Genomic DNA, 17,823 nt, shown 5'->3' with positions numbered 1-17,823 from the left:
AATAGTTAATTCAATTTGCATATTCGATTAGTCAATAAGAGCACCTCCACCTTTGAAGTGTCCTCCACCCAGGGCTATTCCTACACGTCAAAGGTGAAAACACTGCTGGAAACACGAGGTCAGTGGCGGACGCAAGCCAGTGCTCCCTGCAGCATTTCAGAGTGGCAGTACTGCATGAAGCCTGAGGTCATTCCCCAGCTGACCCCAGGCTCCATGCGGCACTGCTGCTTTGAAGCACCCCCTCCTCTTTCCACACCCTTCCCCTCCTGCCTTTTTCTGATTGAGGCAGCAAAGGGGAGAGAATTGACTAGTCGAGTAGTCATTCACATCGCTACCACAGACCAGAAACACCAGACGATATCACAACACAAAACACACCAGAAAATAACAGTATACGGTGAAGAAATGTCCAAGAATCAAGACAAGAAAAATGAAGTGTTTTATAAACAAGAGATTGTTCACCTTGATCTACCATCTATGAGCAATTTGTTAGAAATTACTGTTAGTTAACTTAAACATGGCTATATGTAAAATCGACTGTGTGATTGCTATAGCACTCTATTACTGCTGTATTGTATTATTGCTGTACACCATGTATAATGTGCGTTACATTGCTAAACTGTTTAACCAACACATAGGTAAAAATCACCAAACAAATGGCAGCAAGCAACATGAAAGCAAGAAAAGAACAAACTGGTAAACAAAAAGTAATAAATTGCATAGAACTCAAATTGAGTAAACAAATACCCTGTTAATGCCAGTGACATTGTCCCTTAACCAGGCACATGTCATTCAAAATAATCTCGTTCAGTGTCTCATTACCAGTGCTAAATCCTAACACAGCAACAATTGATCGCTGTCCATTCAAGCATGCTTTCTATTTTTCTTAATTTAAATTTTCAGTTACTGAAAATCACAGATGGAATCAAACCCTAATATTAAAATCAATGTTTTCATTGCAGTAAGTCAAATTATAATTGTTCAAACACAAATTATTAGCATCACAGGTCAAAATATACAAACACAAGAGCCTTAAATCAAGCTCTAATACACTCTCAAGCAGAAATTTTGATTATTACGGATGGAAATATTTTGCCACCAGTTTCTATGTGTACAATGAACTCAGCTTTTACCAATTAAATCCAGTCCTTCCAAGCACAGTTATAAAGCTTTAACTTTTTGAATCTCAACCTCTACTGCCATTAAATAATTGCCTGATCATCACATATCGCGTGGCCCCTGAAACATACAAATTCCCACAACCGTGATCATTGAAATTGATAAAAAATGGGGGGGAAATGCTTAAAACTTATAATTTTCCACATCACAATTTAAATCAATAGAACTCAACAAAAAAAAGCCTATGAACTAACTTGTGTCTTCCTTCAAAATTATAGGAAGGTAACTATCCGGCCAAGTCTAATCTGAGTATTGATTAGCTTGAGTTGGCACCAGGACATGATTGGCTGGTGGGAGGGTAGGCAGTGATCAGTCTTTCTGTATCTTGAAGGTGACAAATGCAAGAGGGTAGGGTGGAGCTGGAGCAGCCCAGCGGGAAGCAAAGCCAGGGGGAATGGGTGCATGGCGGGCTATTGTGCGGATACATCAGAAGCAGGGGAGTTGCCATCAGTGGCACTCTGGGTCGGGCCAGCCCCCTCGTCCTCCAGAGTGTCCATCATCTCCTTGTACTGGCGCTTGAAGAAGCCAAACTGGAAAGATACAGAGGGGAAAGATGATGAGAGCCAGATGGACACAGGCTCAGAGCAGGAGTGGGAGAGACAGGCTGTAAGAAGCTCCAAAGGAAAGAGACCTGCCCCTCCCCCACCATCTCGAGAGCCACAGGCCTGGCTGGCAGGGTGATGGGCTGTGGAGGATGGGTGTGAGCCCTGCCCCCCTCACCTTGTAGAGGGCTGCAGTGATGAGAGCCAGCAGGACCAGGCCTCCCACGCTGCTGCCCACAATGATGGGCAGGTAGTTATAGACCACGAGCTGCTCCACCACCGTCTGCACCTGGGGGAGAAGCCGTGAGATGGGGACCCAGGACTCCTGCCACCATCCCCCCACCTCTGCTCTAAACCCCCAGACTCCACTTCCTGCCGGAGCAGGGACAGGAGACCTGGCTCCCAGCTCTAACCACTAGCCCATGCTCTCTCTGTCCCGGCATGGTCACTCTGGTACCTGGCGCTGGACAAATCCCTCCTTCTGGGTGTATTTCTTCTCCTCGTATTCAATCCGGGCCTCGCTCACCAGGGTCACTTTCTGCTGCTGAGTCTGGAACAGAGAAACTCCCTGTCCCTGACTGGAAATGACACCGACCTGCCCAGAGCATCATCCCAGGGGTCCCAGAGCAACTGACAGGCCAGTCGTACAGGAGCAATCCCTGTGTACCTGCGAGACCCACTGAAAGCTGACGTTCCCTTTGATCATGAACTCCAGTGGCTGCTGCATTTTCAGGGAGGCGACTGTGCACCGGATCTTCTTACAGGTGGCCACGGAGCAGTCCTGGGGTGGAAGGATATCGCCAGGTGAGGCAGGGACATGCAGGGACTTGGCAAGGCCATGGGGGCCTGGGTCTGTCTATAGCAGGAGGCTTTCCCCCAACCCAACCCAGCCCACCACTTGCTGTATGTGTTAATGCAGGAAAAAGGGGCTGCTGGTACCACACTGGCCTGAACTCACCAGCAGGGGGCGCTCGTTCATCTGCTTCACAATGTCCTTCAAACCAGGTGTTCCCACCTCACTGATGCACTGAGCCAGCTGGAGCTGGACCAGGAGAGAGACATGGAGTTAACAGGGTGGGAAGAAGACATGGGGCCTTTCCCCTGTTGGGCACCAGCTTCAATCCACCTCCAGAAAAGAGAACTGGCTGGTTTAGGTGGTGCAAACATGGAGCCCTTTCCTCCCCCCCGCCCTGCCCCGTCCCACCAGGGGCGCTGTGGGGGCAATTCAGGTGTCACGGGGCCCATCACACACACAAGCCCAGGGAGAGGCAGGTACCTTGGAGGGGACGACCTCAGAGGCGTCCCACACACGGACCCCGCTCAGCTCCACGGGGAACTGGAACGTGACCGACAGGGGGACGCTTCGCTGCCGCAGATTCTTCACCTGGAAGAAACAGACTCCCCATAGGAACTTCAGGGAGACAACCCAGCAGCTCTGACCCCCAGACTCCGGCTCCACTCCTCAGACCCTGCTCACCTCCCAGAGCTGGGGAAGAGAACCCAGGAGTCCTGGCTCCCTGCCCACCCCACCCCTCTGTGCTCTAACCCACTAGATCCAGTTCAGGCAGTTCCACCCCCACCCCCTCTTCTGAGCCCCCCCTTGCTCCACCTCCCCCTCACACACTGTGCGACCGGCCTCACCTCGTACCGATGTGTCACTGGCGCGCTTGTCTCTGCCGCGTTGGCGGAGAAGTTGATGTACTTGGTCGACTCCTCGAGGCTGGGGGAGGAACGAGGGAGACGGGAGTGTGATGGAGGGAGCTGGAGGGTGGCAGTGGGGTGTCATGCCCTACATGTGGCACTGTGCTGCAGAGAAAAGGGGCCCAGCACGGGGGGGATCTCCCATCTGCCTCTGTACTGACCTACCTGGTGAGGATGATGAAGATGCCGTACTTGACCGGCAGCTCCACCCGGTGAACCATGCGCTCGGTGACGGGGCCGCCATTGTCACTGGAGAGATGGGGAGGCAAAGGAGGACGGGCAACAGGTAAGAGGAGACCCGGTGGCCATGTGACCCCCCTGCCTTCCACTGTGCCCTCCCAGCCCTCTGGTCCCGCACAGCCCCTCACCTGCTGGCGCTGGCCGTGATCTGCAGCCTGTCCCCTAGATCGGCCTCAGAGGAGACATCAAATGTGGCGATGAAGACGGCCTGGGAAACACACAGGGGGTGAGAGAGTCGCAGGGCTCAGGGCCTGTGGAACTGCCAGAGACTGCGGGGGAGGGGCTGGCACGGAGGTTAGGGGCAAGGGGCTGTGGTATGAATAAATGGGCCCAGACAGTGTGTCTAGACTACAGGGTTTTTTCGAAAAAAGTGGCCTTTTTTTGAAAAATCTTTACCTGTGTCTAGACTGCTGCCACATTCTTTCGAAAGTAAATAGAAAAAACACAGCAGTTTTTTCGACTGCAGAAAACCTCATTTTACGAGGAATAACACTTTTTTTTTAAAGTGCTCTTTCGAAAAAAGATGGTATGTAATGCAAACTGTGCTTTTTCAAAAGAGAGCAGCCAGACTGCCTGGGTGCTCTCTTTCAAAAAAGCGATTTGCTTTTTCGAAAGCACTGGGTGTAGTCTAGATGCTCTTTTTCGAAAGAGGACTACAGTCTAGACATAGTCAGAGAGGCAAAGGTACTACCATGGCCGGGGCCCTGCCCAACATCAAACAACCTTAACCCAGTCAGGGATCTCGAGACCCCAGCTGGCTTCATGCCATGGCAATGCCCCATTAACTGTCCTTTTAAGGACCCCAACAGGGAAGGACACAGCCCCTCCCCTCACTATCATCTCCTCCAGTGGGGCCTCGTTCCCAGCGGCCCAATCCAGCCCTTGTTTCCCAGCCCTGACACGGCCTGACCCAGCCTGGAGTGAGTTCAGGGCTCTGTTTGCACACCCCTCACCACAGCCTGGACTGCCCCAGTGATCTGCCCCTTTCTGCTCACAGCTGGGTTCACACCTGGGGCATTCCCAGGCGAGGGCCCGTCCCTACCTCGGCTCCGCTCCAGAAGATGGGGGGGTTGATGTGGCAGGTGCTGTTCCTCTGAGTCTGCTCCTCCGAGCTCACTGCCGAGCTGCACTTAATGGCCATGGTGGTCCTGTTAGACTGAGCACAGAGACCAGCCAGTGAGAGACAGGGCCCAGAGCGCCCCCTGCTGGGCCACCTGCCTGCTCCCTGCTGCACAGCACCCCCTGCTGAGCCCCTTGCTTGCTCCTGACAGCACTGCACCCTCTACTGAGCTCCTCATCCACTGCCTTTAAGACAGTGCTCCCTGCTGAGCCCTTGTCCACTCCCTACAGCATGCCCCATGCCAAGCGTGCATCGTGGTACCTGTAGCAGCAGGACCCGGCGGTAGGACAGCGCGGCCGGGTAGAAGAACCGCACTGTGGTGCTGTAGGAATTCTCCCCGCGGTTCTGGATGGAAACGGTGATGTTGAATTCAGGCATCACCCCCACCACCAGGGTGCTCAAACTAAGGGACAGAGAAAGTGGTGAGTTTCCTCAGGGCAATGCCCTGACTGACCTGTGAACTTCATCTATCAGTGTCCAGCTGGGGACCCCAGCACTCTTAGCTTCCCACAGCAGTGCCCAGCTGGGATTTCTTCTGCTGTGAGTATCCCATAACAGTGCCTAGCTGAGGAACCCAGTGCTGTGAGCTTCCCAAAAGCAGTGCCCCCCACCTAGGATCCATCAACACTGGAAATCTGGCAAGATTTCCAGCTGGATGTTGAAGATCCAAGGTGTGATCAAGCCAGATGGGTTCGCCCATGGCAGGTGTTTTTTGGGGTAGGCTTAGGTAACTTACCCAGAGAAATTGAAGGAGATTTCTAGCTGGTCATCACAGCGGCCATCTGTGCCACAATCCTTCTGAAAAGGGAGCTGGGGAGAGACACAGGCGTGCATTGGTCAGGATGCGCATGGACAGGGCTCCAGCACCTCCTGCAAGAATGACACTTCAGGGACTAAGGGACCTTCCAGTTACCCCAACACCTCTCAGTCTGCTGCACAGGAGACAGCTAATCAGCTTGTTCCCTGCCACCAAACCATGCACACACATACACACACACTTTTCTCCTCCTCCTTCTACCTCCTGGCTCTGACCAGCAGCAGAATCACAATTCTAAAGGTGCCAGTGCCGGCAGACTTCCTGGCTCATAGAGGGGATGGAAAACAGGGTGTAATATGACTGGATTATAATATGAACATACAGATCATGGTTGCAACCACTATTATATGTTTGCACCTGATATTGTACAAAGTGGGCCAAGTAAGAAGTCTATGAAAAGCTGATGGTTCACTGATTGTGTTTATGCTATTTGTATGCATGTATTGCTTTTGTATTTGAAGTTATCTGTATTAGCTCTGTACTTGTATTTCAAATGTTTGCTTCTGAGAGATCAACAGGTGGCTTGGTCAGCCTATTGTGAGAAGACTATTAGTCAAGTGAACAGAAGTATTTCACTGACAATGCACCTTAAGTGGTGCCAATCCACACCTTTTCTGTGAATGTTCAGACCAGTAAGTGATGAATCATGCCTGGACAGGTGACTTGCTCATGCGACCAACTCTATCTAGGGACATACTTTCACACAGTGAGAACAATGGGAGTCCCTCCACATGTCTAAGGGTATAAAAAGGGCCCTTGGGGACTCTTCTTTTGTCTTCAATCCAGCTCATCATCTCGGGAGCATCTTTGCTACAAACTCACGCTTGAAAGGAGTGATGACTCCAAACAGAGGATGTACTCCAGAGATTTGATTTAAAATAGCAGATTATTCCACCTCTGCTACAAGCTTGCACCAAGAACTTGCAATTGGTGTATGTTTTTCATTCCTTTAACAATTTTAACTTTATATCTTTTTTATGAATAAGCCCTTAGATTTTAGATTCTAAAGAATTGGCTAGCTGCATGCCTTTTTGAGTAAGATCTGAGTTACAAATTAACCTGGAAATATGGCTGATCCTTTGGCCTCAGAAGAACCTAGATGGATTTGGTGAGATTGATTTTCATAACCTCTCATCTGTATAAGGAGTGCTGCCTGTGGGGCACAAGAGAACTGGAGTATCTGAAGGGCATTCCTTGTTTGACTTTTTGCTAGACAATGTGGCAAACAGAAGTGCTCTTTGTGACTGATTTGGTGCTTTATAGTAGAGTATCCCCAGTCTTGGGCTTTAAGTAGCCCCATCTCTAAGCAATTTGCCATGATTTGATAAGAACATAAGAATGGCCAGACTGGGTCAAACCAATGGTCCATCTAGCCCGGTATCGTGTCTGCCGACAGTGGCCAATACCAGATGCCCCAGAGAAAGGGAACAGAACAGGTAATCCTCACGTGATCCTTCTCCACGTCTAGACTGAGGTTTCAATTTTGAAATAGTGCTTTTTTCAAAAGAGCGCCATTACGTGATTATGCAAATGAAGTGTGGGATATTTAAATCCCGGCTTCATTTGCCCTTTCAAAGTGCTTCATTTACATCCCTCTACCAACAGAGGGATGTAGTCTATACACAGCCTTAGGCAAACTCTCCCCTTGGTCACAATAGGGCTGGGTAGACACAGACAACATCCCAGAATCACACGCACCCGGGGCGGCCCGTGCCTATAGGCAAACTAGGCAGCCGCCTAGGGCGCCAAGTTGCATAGGGCACCAAATTCCAAACCCTGCCCCTTCCATTTCCCATTCCCTTTCCGGTGCCTTACCTGGAGCACGGCTTCCCTGCGGCCAGGAGGGAGGTAAGTCCTGGGAGAGGCAGCACACGGTGGGGGGGGGAGGAACGTGGGGGAGTTGGCCCCAGGGGAGGAGGAACACAGGGGGGTTTCCCCTGTGCTGCGGGAGCGGGGGGTTGCCCCGGGAGAGGCGCATGCTGTCTTCTCTCTGGCAGGGTGGGATCTTGGGGGGGGTGCAGGGGACTCTCTTCCTCAACTGGCACCCTGTTCCCTCTCCCCGGCCCCCAGCCCCCGAACTCCATCCCCAGCCCCCAGCACTCCATCCCTGGCCCCCGGCTCCCAGCCCCAGAACTACAACTCCATCCCCAACCCCCTGACCCCTCAGTCACCAGCCACAGAACTCCATCCCCAGCCCCTCAGCCGCCAGCCACAGAACTCCAGCCCCAGAACTCCAACTCCATCCCCAACCCCCTGGGCCCCAGCTCCCAACCCTCTTGGCCCCCAGCCACAGAACTCCAGCCCCAGCCCCTCAGCCCCCAGCCACAGAAATCCATTCCCAGCCCCTCGGCCCCCAGCCACAGATCTCCATCCCCAGCCCTCCTCTCCCCAGCACAGAACCAAAACCCTCAGTCGATATCTGCCCTTGGGATTGCGGGCGGGGGGGGGGGAGACGCAGATTGCATGGTTCGCCTAGGGTGCCAGTTGCTGGCAGCAAGTCTAGGGCCGCCCCTGCACGCACCCCCTTCACAAACCTCCCTGTTAGCTACTAGTAACAGAAGATTTACACTCATACAGGTTCTGGGGCTGGGTTGATATCAGCCGGATTACACATACCTGCCAGGCCATAATCACACCCCATACCCACACAGTTATACCCTGAACACCTAGGAGGATACAGTCTCTGCCATTGTTCCTTCTCTGGATCTGGAGTTTCCTGGGGGTGTTGAACAGTGATTGGAGCATCCATGGGAGCATGGGGGTTAGATGGTGAAGTTGGAGTGCTCAGCAGCTTAGTTTTCACCACTTCAGCTATGGCCTTCTCTTTAGCACATCTTGCCTGTGCTTCCACTTCCACTCACCTCATCTGTGCCTCTAATTCTGCTAGCCTTGCCTTGGCCTTCACTTGTGCACGCTTCACCTCGGCCTCTATTTCTGCTAGCCTCACCTGTTTTTCCACTTCCACTTGTGCTAGCCTTGCCTCCCTTTCTGCTTTTATTTGTTTCATGCATAGTAAGAACTCCACTTCTTTCTTAGTTAGAGGTCTGCCTGAAGGAACATGCTCCTGTCTCCCCTCCTTAGGGTGTGACTCTTCCCTGGAGCAAGACATCTTGCCCTGATCTAGCCTAGCTATCCAGTTGCCCCGAAAGCTAGAAAAAAAAACTGGGTTGGACTGTCTGGCTTTAGGTTACCCTTTGTGTGCCTCTCCCCAAGGCAGCAACAGAAAAGAAAAAACAAAACTCCAAAGCTTGCAACTAGTCAAAAGAAAAATCTGTGTCCTTTTAAAATTCTGCATTCTCAAAATTGTCAAGGCTGTTCCCCACTCTGGCACAACGAATGCAGAAGTGGGGCCCCACAAAAGCACCCCAAAACCTTGTCTCTACAGGCTCGGGTACAAAAAACTTCCTCCCCAAATCCTAATACCCGGATTTGGGGAAATCCGCTGCCACCACCCAAGTAATTCCAAGAAAACCAGGTAAAACTCTCCCCTGCCCCAACCTCTTTATAACTTGGAGTTGGCAAAAACAGAGGGGATTCACAGACAACAATGGACTCTGCCCTTATAATTAGGCACTGAGTCAAAGGACACAACAATCAACCAATTCCGGTTAATTAGAAAAAAGAAAAATTTTTATTATCAAAACAAAACTACCGTTGCAAGCATAGTAAAGTGGCTAGATGGAAAGAGCCACTAACTGATCTAGGTACTCAGGTGGACCCCCCCCGGGCTAACAGCTTTAATTACAAAAGAGAAAAAAATGCACTTAACAGCTCAGACATTAGTTTCAAATTTCCAAATCAGGAAAAACAACAAATCCTGACCGACTATCTAAACTTTTCCCTACTTACACCTTATAAGAAGTCCGTTCTTGGAGAGAGAAGTGTCTCCCATCTCCCCCAGTCTTGGAAGAAAAAACTGCTCTAAAACTCAAACCCAGAAGAGAGAGAGAAAACCCCCTCTCTTTCAGTTTGAAATTTCTACCTGCATTGTTATTGGCTGACCACCCAACACCTGGCTAGGTACAGGAGGAATTAGTTAACCCCTTAGTCACCAGCTGCTGATCAGCGCTCCTGATTATGAGACCTTGAGAGGAAATTGAAATGTTCACATCCAAGGGTGACGGGTCCATCATCAAGGCAAGATTGGCATCATTCTCTGCTCCCACACTGGGGTCTGCATTCTGTAAGAGGTTCAGGAGGCTGCTGCTGCTGGCTCTAAACTTTGCTGTCTTTTGATTTTGAACTCTAAGGTCACTGACTCGATCCCTGCAACAGACCCACCTGTGATTGGGCTCTGGCACCTTACCAAGCCTGCAGACACCAGCGCAGAGTCCTCACTCAGGATGGGTCTGAGGCCGTCGGTGGCAGCAATGGGTTCTCCCGTGAGGGTGTAGTTGAGGCGCAGGGTGATGGGGGTTAAGGTGTCCTCAGGGCAGAACTGGAAAGACAGAGACATGTTGGGCTCCTGGAGGGAAAGGGAGGCTGGGCAGGATCCAGAGAGAGGGTTTTTTGCTAGGCAATTTGGAGCAAGGGGCAGGGTGGAAGGTACAGACACAGCAGGAGGGGAAGAAGCTGGGACCCCCCACACACACTCACCAGTAACATTATCTGGTGCTTCTCACATTTCATCTCAATGCCCAGACGGAGGTTCCCGCTCAGGACGGGGCCAGTGGAGCCGAAGCCAGCTCGGATCTTCATCCGCCCAGGGTCTAGGGCCAGGCTGTATTGGATCATGCTAAAGATCTCGTCACCTATGAGGGAGGGGAAATGAGGGTCAGAGAGAGACTGAGAATGGGACTCTCAAGGGGAAATGGGACATAGGTCTTTTCCCCCAAGGGCGCTGGCTCCAAATCAAGCCTCAAGCAAGGGGCGGGCTGGCTCAGGAAAGTGGAGAATGGGGAATAGGTTTGGTCTGACCTAGGTTGTCCCTGGTGCTCTTTGTGATGGTGAAGCAGATCTCTGTCTCGCTGGCCTCCGTGCTGAGTTGCTCCTGCTCCTGGCAGTTGATGGCTGAGGTGGGAATCATAGTGGGCTGGAAATTGATGGTGATTCCAACTCTGAGCACTGGTCTGGACCTGGCATGGGGGGGGCAAAGAACCATCGTCAAGCTACTCCCTGAAATGAGGCCAGGCCCCATTGCTCCCCTCACCCTCCCACCCAGCTTGGAACTGCTCCCAGAAGCTCAGGGAGACCTATTATGGATGCATAGCACTGCCAGAGCAGATGTTGGGGGAAGAGAAGGGAACAGAAAAGCTGTCACACACACACACACACACACATACACACACACACACACACACACACACACAGATGTTGGGGGAAGAGAAGGGAACAGAAAAGCTGTCACACACACACACACACACACACACTGTATTGCTGCTATGTGTGGGCTTGTCTACGCTACAGATAGCTGAGTTTAATAACTAGTTCTCATTCTCAAAATGATGCTTCAAAGCCTCTCTGATTCAAATAGCCCCCCTTGCACCCCTGCAATAGCCCTAGTATCTGGCTGCTCAAAATCAGCAGCTAGACAATCTGCCTCAGCACACCACGCTGGACAAGCTTTTCATCCTTAGCCTCACAAAGACGAGAGCGCTTAGGGTATGTCTACAGGATGCAAATGTAGTATACCGAAATTGCTAATGAAGGGCAGGATTTAAATACAATGAGTTTTAACAGTTATTCCGAGAGAAGGGTTTTCTCTCGAAATAACGCATCTACACAGGGCGATTTATTGTGCAATAATGCAATTTCAAAATGGTGGCTGGACGCAGTTATGCTAATTAAGCATGGGATATTTCAATCCCCACGCTTCATTAGCAATTTCGGTACACTACATTTGCATCCCTATCTCGAGATAGGGAGCAAATGTAGACATACCCTTACAGAATAGCTATAACAATTAGAATGTTTTCCTCACTTAGATCTAATCTGCCATAAAGGAAACACCAGCACACTTTTAATCTGCTAAATGCACATTCCACAATCATTCTTCATCTACTCAGACTATTGATGAAGCTCTAATTGCGCAATCCAAGTTTCCCATGTAAGGCTTCATGAGCCATAGGAGTATAGGTACACTGGGTCTCCCAGGATCACAATGAGTATTTCAACATATCCCTCTGTAATCTTTTGGTCTGGAAAGACAGTCACTGCTTGCAGCTTTCTGTACAGGTCCATGTTTCTGCCAATGCATGTACCATGAACCTTCCCAAATGACACTGCCTTGATGTCAATGAAACACTCATGGGGATCCACAGTCACCTGCAATACTATAGTGAAGTGCTGATGTACTCCATGATGGTCTAGGGACAAAGTTGGAATATGCATTCCATCAATTATCCTTCTGCAGTTTCTCATTTCCACAAAGCCATTCACTATTTCATGCACAATATCAAGAGTCATTGTCTTTCATAGCAGGATTCAACTAATGGCCCTGCACACTTGCATTAACACTGCCCTTGTGATTGACTTCATGACTTCAACTGATTTGCAACCAACTGGTAACAGTCCAGGGTAGCCAGCATCTACAATGCAATCATCATTTGCTTCTCCACCAAGAGGGCAGCCCTCATTTTGGTGTCCTTGCACTGCAGGGATGAGGGGAGCTCTGTACACAGTTCCAAGAAGGTGGTGTTCCACATCCAAAAGTCCTGTACCCACTGCTTATCGTCCCAGAGCTGCACAGTGATGTGATCCCTACCAGTCAGTGCTTTTTTCCCCAAGCCCAAAAGTGACAGTCCACTATTTTTAGCTGATCTGTGAATACCAAAGCAATCTGATGTTGTTTCTTTCCCTTGCACACAGCAGGTGGAAGCTCATGATACGCTGCCCCACCATTCATGATGTATTCACAACAGTGATCACAACAGCAGAAAGCCATGCAGGATCCGTCCTTTTGGACAGAGATGGCAGGCAAACAGTAAAGAAGGGCCACTGAAAAATTCTACGGAATACACTTGAAAGCCGATGGAATATTGGGATGAAAAGAACTGCATCATGGGATAATGAGCCTGCATCCATGATGCACTGTGATCCACTCCACCTTCCCACCACTCCTTGCTGAAGAATGTGGGGAGTAGAGAGACAGGTACCCACAGTTCAATGTTTTCACTGTCAATGCAACAGCACCAAGTGTAGCTGTGCTCTGCCGACATAAGGAGCTTAGTATGAAGATGCAATAGTGATGAAATGATAGCACTTTTTGACCGTCGACCTCACTTGTATTGAAAAAATTCCATAGCATAGACAAGGATTGACATTGTCTTGCGGGGCAGGGGCAGGACACAGAGGGACTCACCTCAGCAGCAGGACCTGCCCTTGTGCTCCCACCGCGATGTCCGGCAGCCCATCCCCCGTCAGGTCTGTCCCGCCACTGACGGCCTGGCCAAAGTAGTGCAGCCTGCTGGGGAACTGCGCCCCCTCTATGCGCTGTGGGGCAGAGAGAGCAGTAAGGAGTGCGGAAGGGATGGCTGATCTTATAAAGTGGGCAGCAGAGAGAAAGGGCTAGGAAATGGGTGAATCTTCTGTATAATGATCATTAGGGGGCAGCAGAGAGGAATAGGAAAGGGGCAGCTAGGGGCTCACCAGCATTAGGGGGCTATAGGGCGCCATGATGTCACTTCAGGGCTGTGTGCTGAATCTTCCCTGCAGGAGCTGGGCTCACCTGTCTGTACCGGGGACTGAGGCCTCCCTTTTCCCCATGGAAGATGTACAAGGCTCCGTGGTTGTTGTCCTCCATGGGGGCCCCGATGGCCACGTCCGTCTGTCCGTCCCCGCTGATGTCCCCGATTTCAGACATGCTGGCCCCGAAGCGCCCAGACACCTGCCCCACCTGCCCCTGCAAAGTCTTGCTGCAGATCAGCGTCGCCCCCTGCAGGCCCATCCAAAGAGACAGGAGAAGAAAGGATCAGCACTGACTGCCAGGGGAGAGCGCCCCCTACAGAGATCCTTCCCCGCTCCCTGCAGCACAGCGCCCCCTAGAGATGCTCTGGAGCACTAGAGCCAGCACTGACTGGGAGGGATGAGCACCCCCTACTGAGCTTCTATCCTGCTCCCTAGAGCTCCACTCCTGCTACTGCCATTCTCATTGTCGCAGCCCCACAGCACTCCAGTCAAACTAGAACCTCAGGCCACCCATCTTCCCCATTGCACCGTCCTCTTTCTTACCGGCCAGTTAATCAGGCAGACACAGACCCGGCCTCCGGTCGAAGGTGTGTGGTACATGGGGGCTCCGATCAGAATCAGGTCTGTGTTCTCATCACTGTTCAGGTCCACAGCGCACAGTGTGCCCCCAAAATATGAGCCAATCTGGAGATGCAGATAAGTTACCCCCTCAATTTCATCCCCTCTCCTTTCTCCTCCCATTGGGAGCCTTCTGGCCTAAGGGGAAAAGGATTCAGCCCAAATGTCCATTCCATCTTTAGCATCAATCTCCTGCAGCACAGCAGGTGGCACCATCACTGTGTGTGTTCTTGAATGTAAATCTTGCAGGTAAATCTTGGCGGGACAGGGATGCTGAATGTTAACTATCAGAGGGGTAGCTGTGTTAGTCTGAATCTGCAAAAGCAGCAAGGAGTCCTGTGGCACCTTATAGACTAACTGAAGTGTTGGAGCATAAGCTTTCATGGGCAAAGACCCACTTCGTCAGATGCATCTGACGAAGTGGGTCTTTGCCCACGAAAGCTTATGCTCCAACACTTCAGTTAGTCTAAAAGGTGCCACAGGACTCCTCGCCACTTTTGAATGTTAACTGCGGTTCAATTTTCTCTTAAAGGTTGGACTACAAATAAATTTCATTTGCTTATTAAGCCACTCATCACCTTTGTATGGCTGGAATGTATAGGCAGTTGGAGCTTAGAAAAATTCACTGTAATTGTGGTGTGATCTTTTCCAGGCTGTTTACATCACTAATAACATTATTTTCCTTGTCTGAATCTCTCTTGCCCAGATCCACAAAGCTAATTATGTGATTAACTCCTATACTTATCTGCCACTGTGATCCACAAAACCTCTGCATGGCTGCCATTGACCCCTGTAGGTACCTAAACTGACTGAGTGCTTAAGTTTTTGCAGTAGAATTTCCTCATATTGATGCTTCAAGGGCCGCACATGTGCCTTACTGCCCTACTCTAAGCAACCAATTGCCCATTTCACACCACACTCCAGTATGATCCACAAACCGTGGGAAAACAGGCGCTTCTCCATCTAATTCCCCTGTGGAACCTCTCTGGTACCAGTGGCCAGCAGAGAGTTGACTCAGCATCTACAATTTCCCATATCAGTGCTCTACCCCTGTGCTGTGGGATATTCTTGTATAGCCTCCCTCAGTCTCTAAAGTTGTTCCACTTTAACTAATTAAGTCTGAGTTGGGCCACAGAACATGTGCAAATCACAACTACCCCATGCTCAGTGGTCAGAGCACTCCTTGAGAAAGGGCTGATCCCCGTTAAAGCCTTCTCCGCAATCAGGCAAAGCAGGGATTTGACCAGGGGTCGCCCATGTCCTAGGTGAGCATTCTAAACCTTGGGCTGCAAGGGAAACTCTCTCCTCCAGCTAGTTTGAAAAGATCTTGGCATCTCTGAGCATGCCTAATGGATGAGCCACACGCTGTGGGCTAGGTGAAAGAGTGTCCATTGTGCCTTCCTCATGCATCCATCATTGGCAGGGGCAGTTGCCTTCCTGCAGCATCACAATGCCTAAGTCCTTTGGTGGGTCAGGGCCTCCATCTGTACCTGTCTTATGAGTTCTGTCTAGACTGTCTAGAAGGCAACAGCAGTAGGATATTGGAGAGATGCTGAATGTGAGCTGTGGCGCAGTTCTCTAACCCAGTCAAGCTTACTCCCTGCCTGAGGCTCTCTCACTCAATTGTGCCTGAAGGTAAAGCCAAACACAAAATTACACAATGTCAAAACCTTAAAGGCTTCCTCCAGAACCCTGTTCCCTTGTATCCATGTTCCATATTACCTGCTCTCCCATCACCTCCGATCTGAGTGCCCATTCCCCTCCCTTGGTATCTCGGCCGAACAGGACGACTTTGCCAGTGTGTTGGTAGCGAGGGGCCCCGACCACATAGCTGCTCTGCCCATTGGCTGTGACAATCTGAGATGAATAACCTCAAAGGAAGAGAGTGACATGGGGAGGTGAGAAAACAGCTATGCAACAGTGTCATGGGTAGGACCACCCCATTTGATGTGCCACCTCATGTACTGGGGTTTCACCTCTACCAGCTTGGATTTTCTCTCCCTGTTTTGCTGAATTAGGTTCTCGGGCCTCCTACAGAACTCAGTCCCACAAAGGGCACACCGAGGTGGAGTCACATACTGAAGACAGCTGTGTGACACAGGACTCGCCTGGCTCTTATGTGCACATCCCTTTTTGGGGATAAACCCAAAATACTCCCGTCTTGCTCTATGCAGAAAGGTCTGCACTGGGCAAGCTCATAAAAATTTGCCTTCTCCTTCAATGTGGAAAGAGGTATGCACAGCTTCTCCACTCTCCCACCCTGCTATGAATTGCACAAACTAAGTTATAATAGTGTTATTCAGTACAAAAGGAGAATGTTAAGGGATTACAGGGGAGAGCAAACAGAACAAAGCAGATTGCCCAAGTAAATAAACATTAACTGCCAACTGCGCTGAGCACACTAGACAGGTAAGACAGAAAGAAGTGACAATTGTTCTTCGAGATGTGCCCCGACACCAAGAGTGAAGCACCCACATGCCCACTCGAAGAAGAATGAGCAGATTCTCACCCTGAGTGATAAACAGGCAGTAGATTCTCAAGGCACAAGAGGCCCTGACTTTCCCAGGCTTCCATACTCAGCTAAAAATCTGTCTAGCTCGGACCATCACATCCCACTGTCCTTGCCTCTACAGTGTTTCCAGGTGTGTTGTTGTAGGGAGAGTGACACCCCTAATCTCTTTGATGTCATTGTCCCCATTTTAAATCTTCTTCCCACTTGCTGGAAAATTCTTTTGTTGGGACCTGGGTCAGACAGTTCCCCTTGTGTTGTGCTATCTCAGAGAGGTTTCTGTTGTACCCTGTTCCTGGGGTAACCCTGGTGCTTGTGTGCATTGCCCCAGTAAATTGGCTAACACCTTTATCGTTGTACCTGGAAAGCTGCTGTGGGCATTGTGAACCTCACCACACATTTCAGTAACACATACGCAGCCAAACACCATAGCTCCACATACAACAACACCACAAACTATCCAATGAGATACTCATGTTTAGCAGAGCAAGACTTTTAGAATGATCCTTTGGACAAAACATCTCCTCCTTACAGGACAGTGAGGGGATCTTGGGGTGTCAGTGCTACAAAACGATCCCTTTCTGAGAACTGAGATGCAGCCATCTCTGGGGTGAGAAGCGGGGGCAGTTTACACAGGTAAGGGGAAATCTTTGAGTTTGTTCTTACCGAGATAAGCATCATTCATGTCCCTGGAGGTTCTGGGTATATTGATGAAGCTTGGCTTTCCACTACTTCCATACAGGTAAATCCCACCGGACCAATCATAGGCCCCCACTGCTCCCAGCACAGGGCCATCCTAAAGCAACACATACATTGCAAATGGGACTGATTACAAGAAACAGACAGCACAGCATGTTTGTATCCCCTGGCACTGTGCTGAAACACTGGGGTATGTGGTGCTGGTAGAGGCAGAGAGCACCCCTACTGGGTCCCCACGCCAATTACTGGAGTATAGCAACCCCTAGTGCCTGCCCTGAGAGGGAGGGGAGGATGCCCCCTTCACTGCTGCAGACTAGTAAAGGACTGTTTCCCCTGCAAACACTAGACCAACCAGCACCTGTTTAACTTGAAAGTGCTGGCAGGGCCCCAGCACAGGGCAGGATATGACGCACTCTAGGGTCAGGCATCACTCACCGGGGACAGCAGGGAGCTGAACCCCTCCTGAGACATCTCCAACTGGAAGGAGCTGCCGCTGTGGGTCTGGGTGCCTGAGGGGACAGACAGACAGACATGGGAGAGACCATCAAAGAGGGGAAAGGCCCTGTGTCCCATTCCCTTCTCCTCAGAGCCAGACCTTCTCCCCACGTAGAGGCTGGATTGGCTCCCGTACCCCCTAGAGAGAAGACCTCAGTATCACATCCCTCAGTCCCTTGAGCCAGCAGACTCCTGCCCAGGGGGGCCTGGATGACAAAGATATCAGAGGTATTCATGAAGAAACAGCAATAGGCAGATATTGGACGGGGAAAGAGAG

General features: G+C 50.6%; 1 protein-coding gene across 7 annotated transcripts in view; it reads right to left on the bottom strand.

Annotated features, from left to right (window-relative positions):
• Positions 1–421: 421 nt before the first annotated feature.
• LOC102462624 (integrin alpha-D) overlaps positions 422–17,823 on the bottom strand; it is a 67,289-nt gene continuing 49,887 nt past the window's right edge. For all 7 annotated transcript variants that reach the window (XM_075928884.1, XM_075928886.1, XM_075928885.1 and 4 more), the window contains 21 exons: positions 17,487–17,560; positions 17,019–17,148; positions 15,566–15,714; positions 13,769–13,909; positions 13,266–13,472; positions 12,900–13,030; positions 10,517–10,674; positions 10,196–10,350; positions 9,906–10,037; positions 5,519–5,592; positions 5,044–5,185; positions 4,705–4,818; positions 3,791–3,870; positions 3,588–3,671; positions 3,363–3,441; positions 2,998–3,105; positions 2,680–2,763; positions 2,389–2,502; positions 2,179–2,271; positions 1,900–2,010; positions 422–1,709 (listed from right to left, as the gene is read on the bottom strand). In XM_075928884.1, coding sequence (XP_075784999.1) covers positions 1,590–1,709; positions 1,900–2,010; positions 2,179–2,271; positions 2,389–2,502; positions 2,680–2,763; positions 2,998–3,105; positions 3,363–3,441; positions 3,588–3,671; positions 3,791–3,870; positions 4,705–4,818; positions 5,044–5,185; positions 5,519–5,592; positions 9,906–10,037; positions 10,196–10,350; positions 10,517–10,674; positions 12,900–13,030; positions 13,266–13,472; positions 13,769–13,909; positions 15,566–15,714; positions 17,019–17,148; positions 17,487–17,560 — 2,480 coding nt within the window. In that variant the 3' untranslated portion in view covers positions 422–1,589. The remainder of the gene's footprint in view (positions 1,710–1,899; positions 2,011–2,178; positions 2,272–2,388; positions 2,503–2,679; positions 2,764–2,997; positions 3,106–3,362; positions 3,442–3,587; positions 3,672–3,790; positions 3,871–4,704; positions 4,819–5,043; positions 5,186–5,518; positions 5,593–9,905; positions 10,038–10,195; positions 10,351–10,516; positions 10,675–12,899; positions 13,031–13,265; positions 13,473–13,768; positions 13,910–15,565; positions 15,715–17,018; positions 17,149–17,486; positions 17,561–17,823) is intronic.

Source organism: Pelodiscus sinensis, chromosome 4, assembly GCF_049634645.1.
Source record: "Pelodiscus sinensis isolate JC-2024 chromosome 4, ASM4963464v1, whole genome shotgun sequence".
Classification (NCBI taxonomy): domain Eukaryota; kingdom Metazoa; phylum Chordata; order Testudines; family Trionychidae; genus Pelodiscus; species Pelodiscus sinensis.
This window is presented reverse-complemented; position numbering and strand designations above follow the sequence as displayed.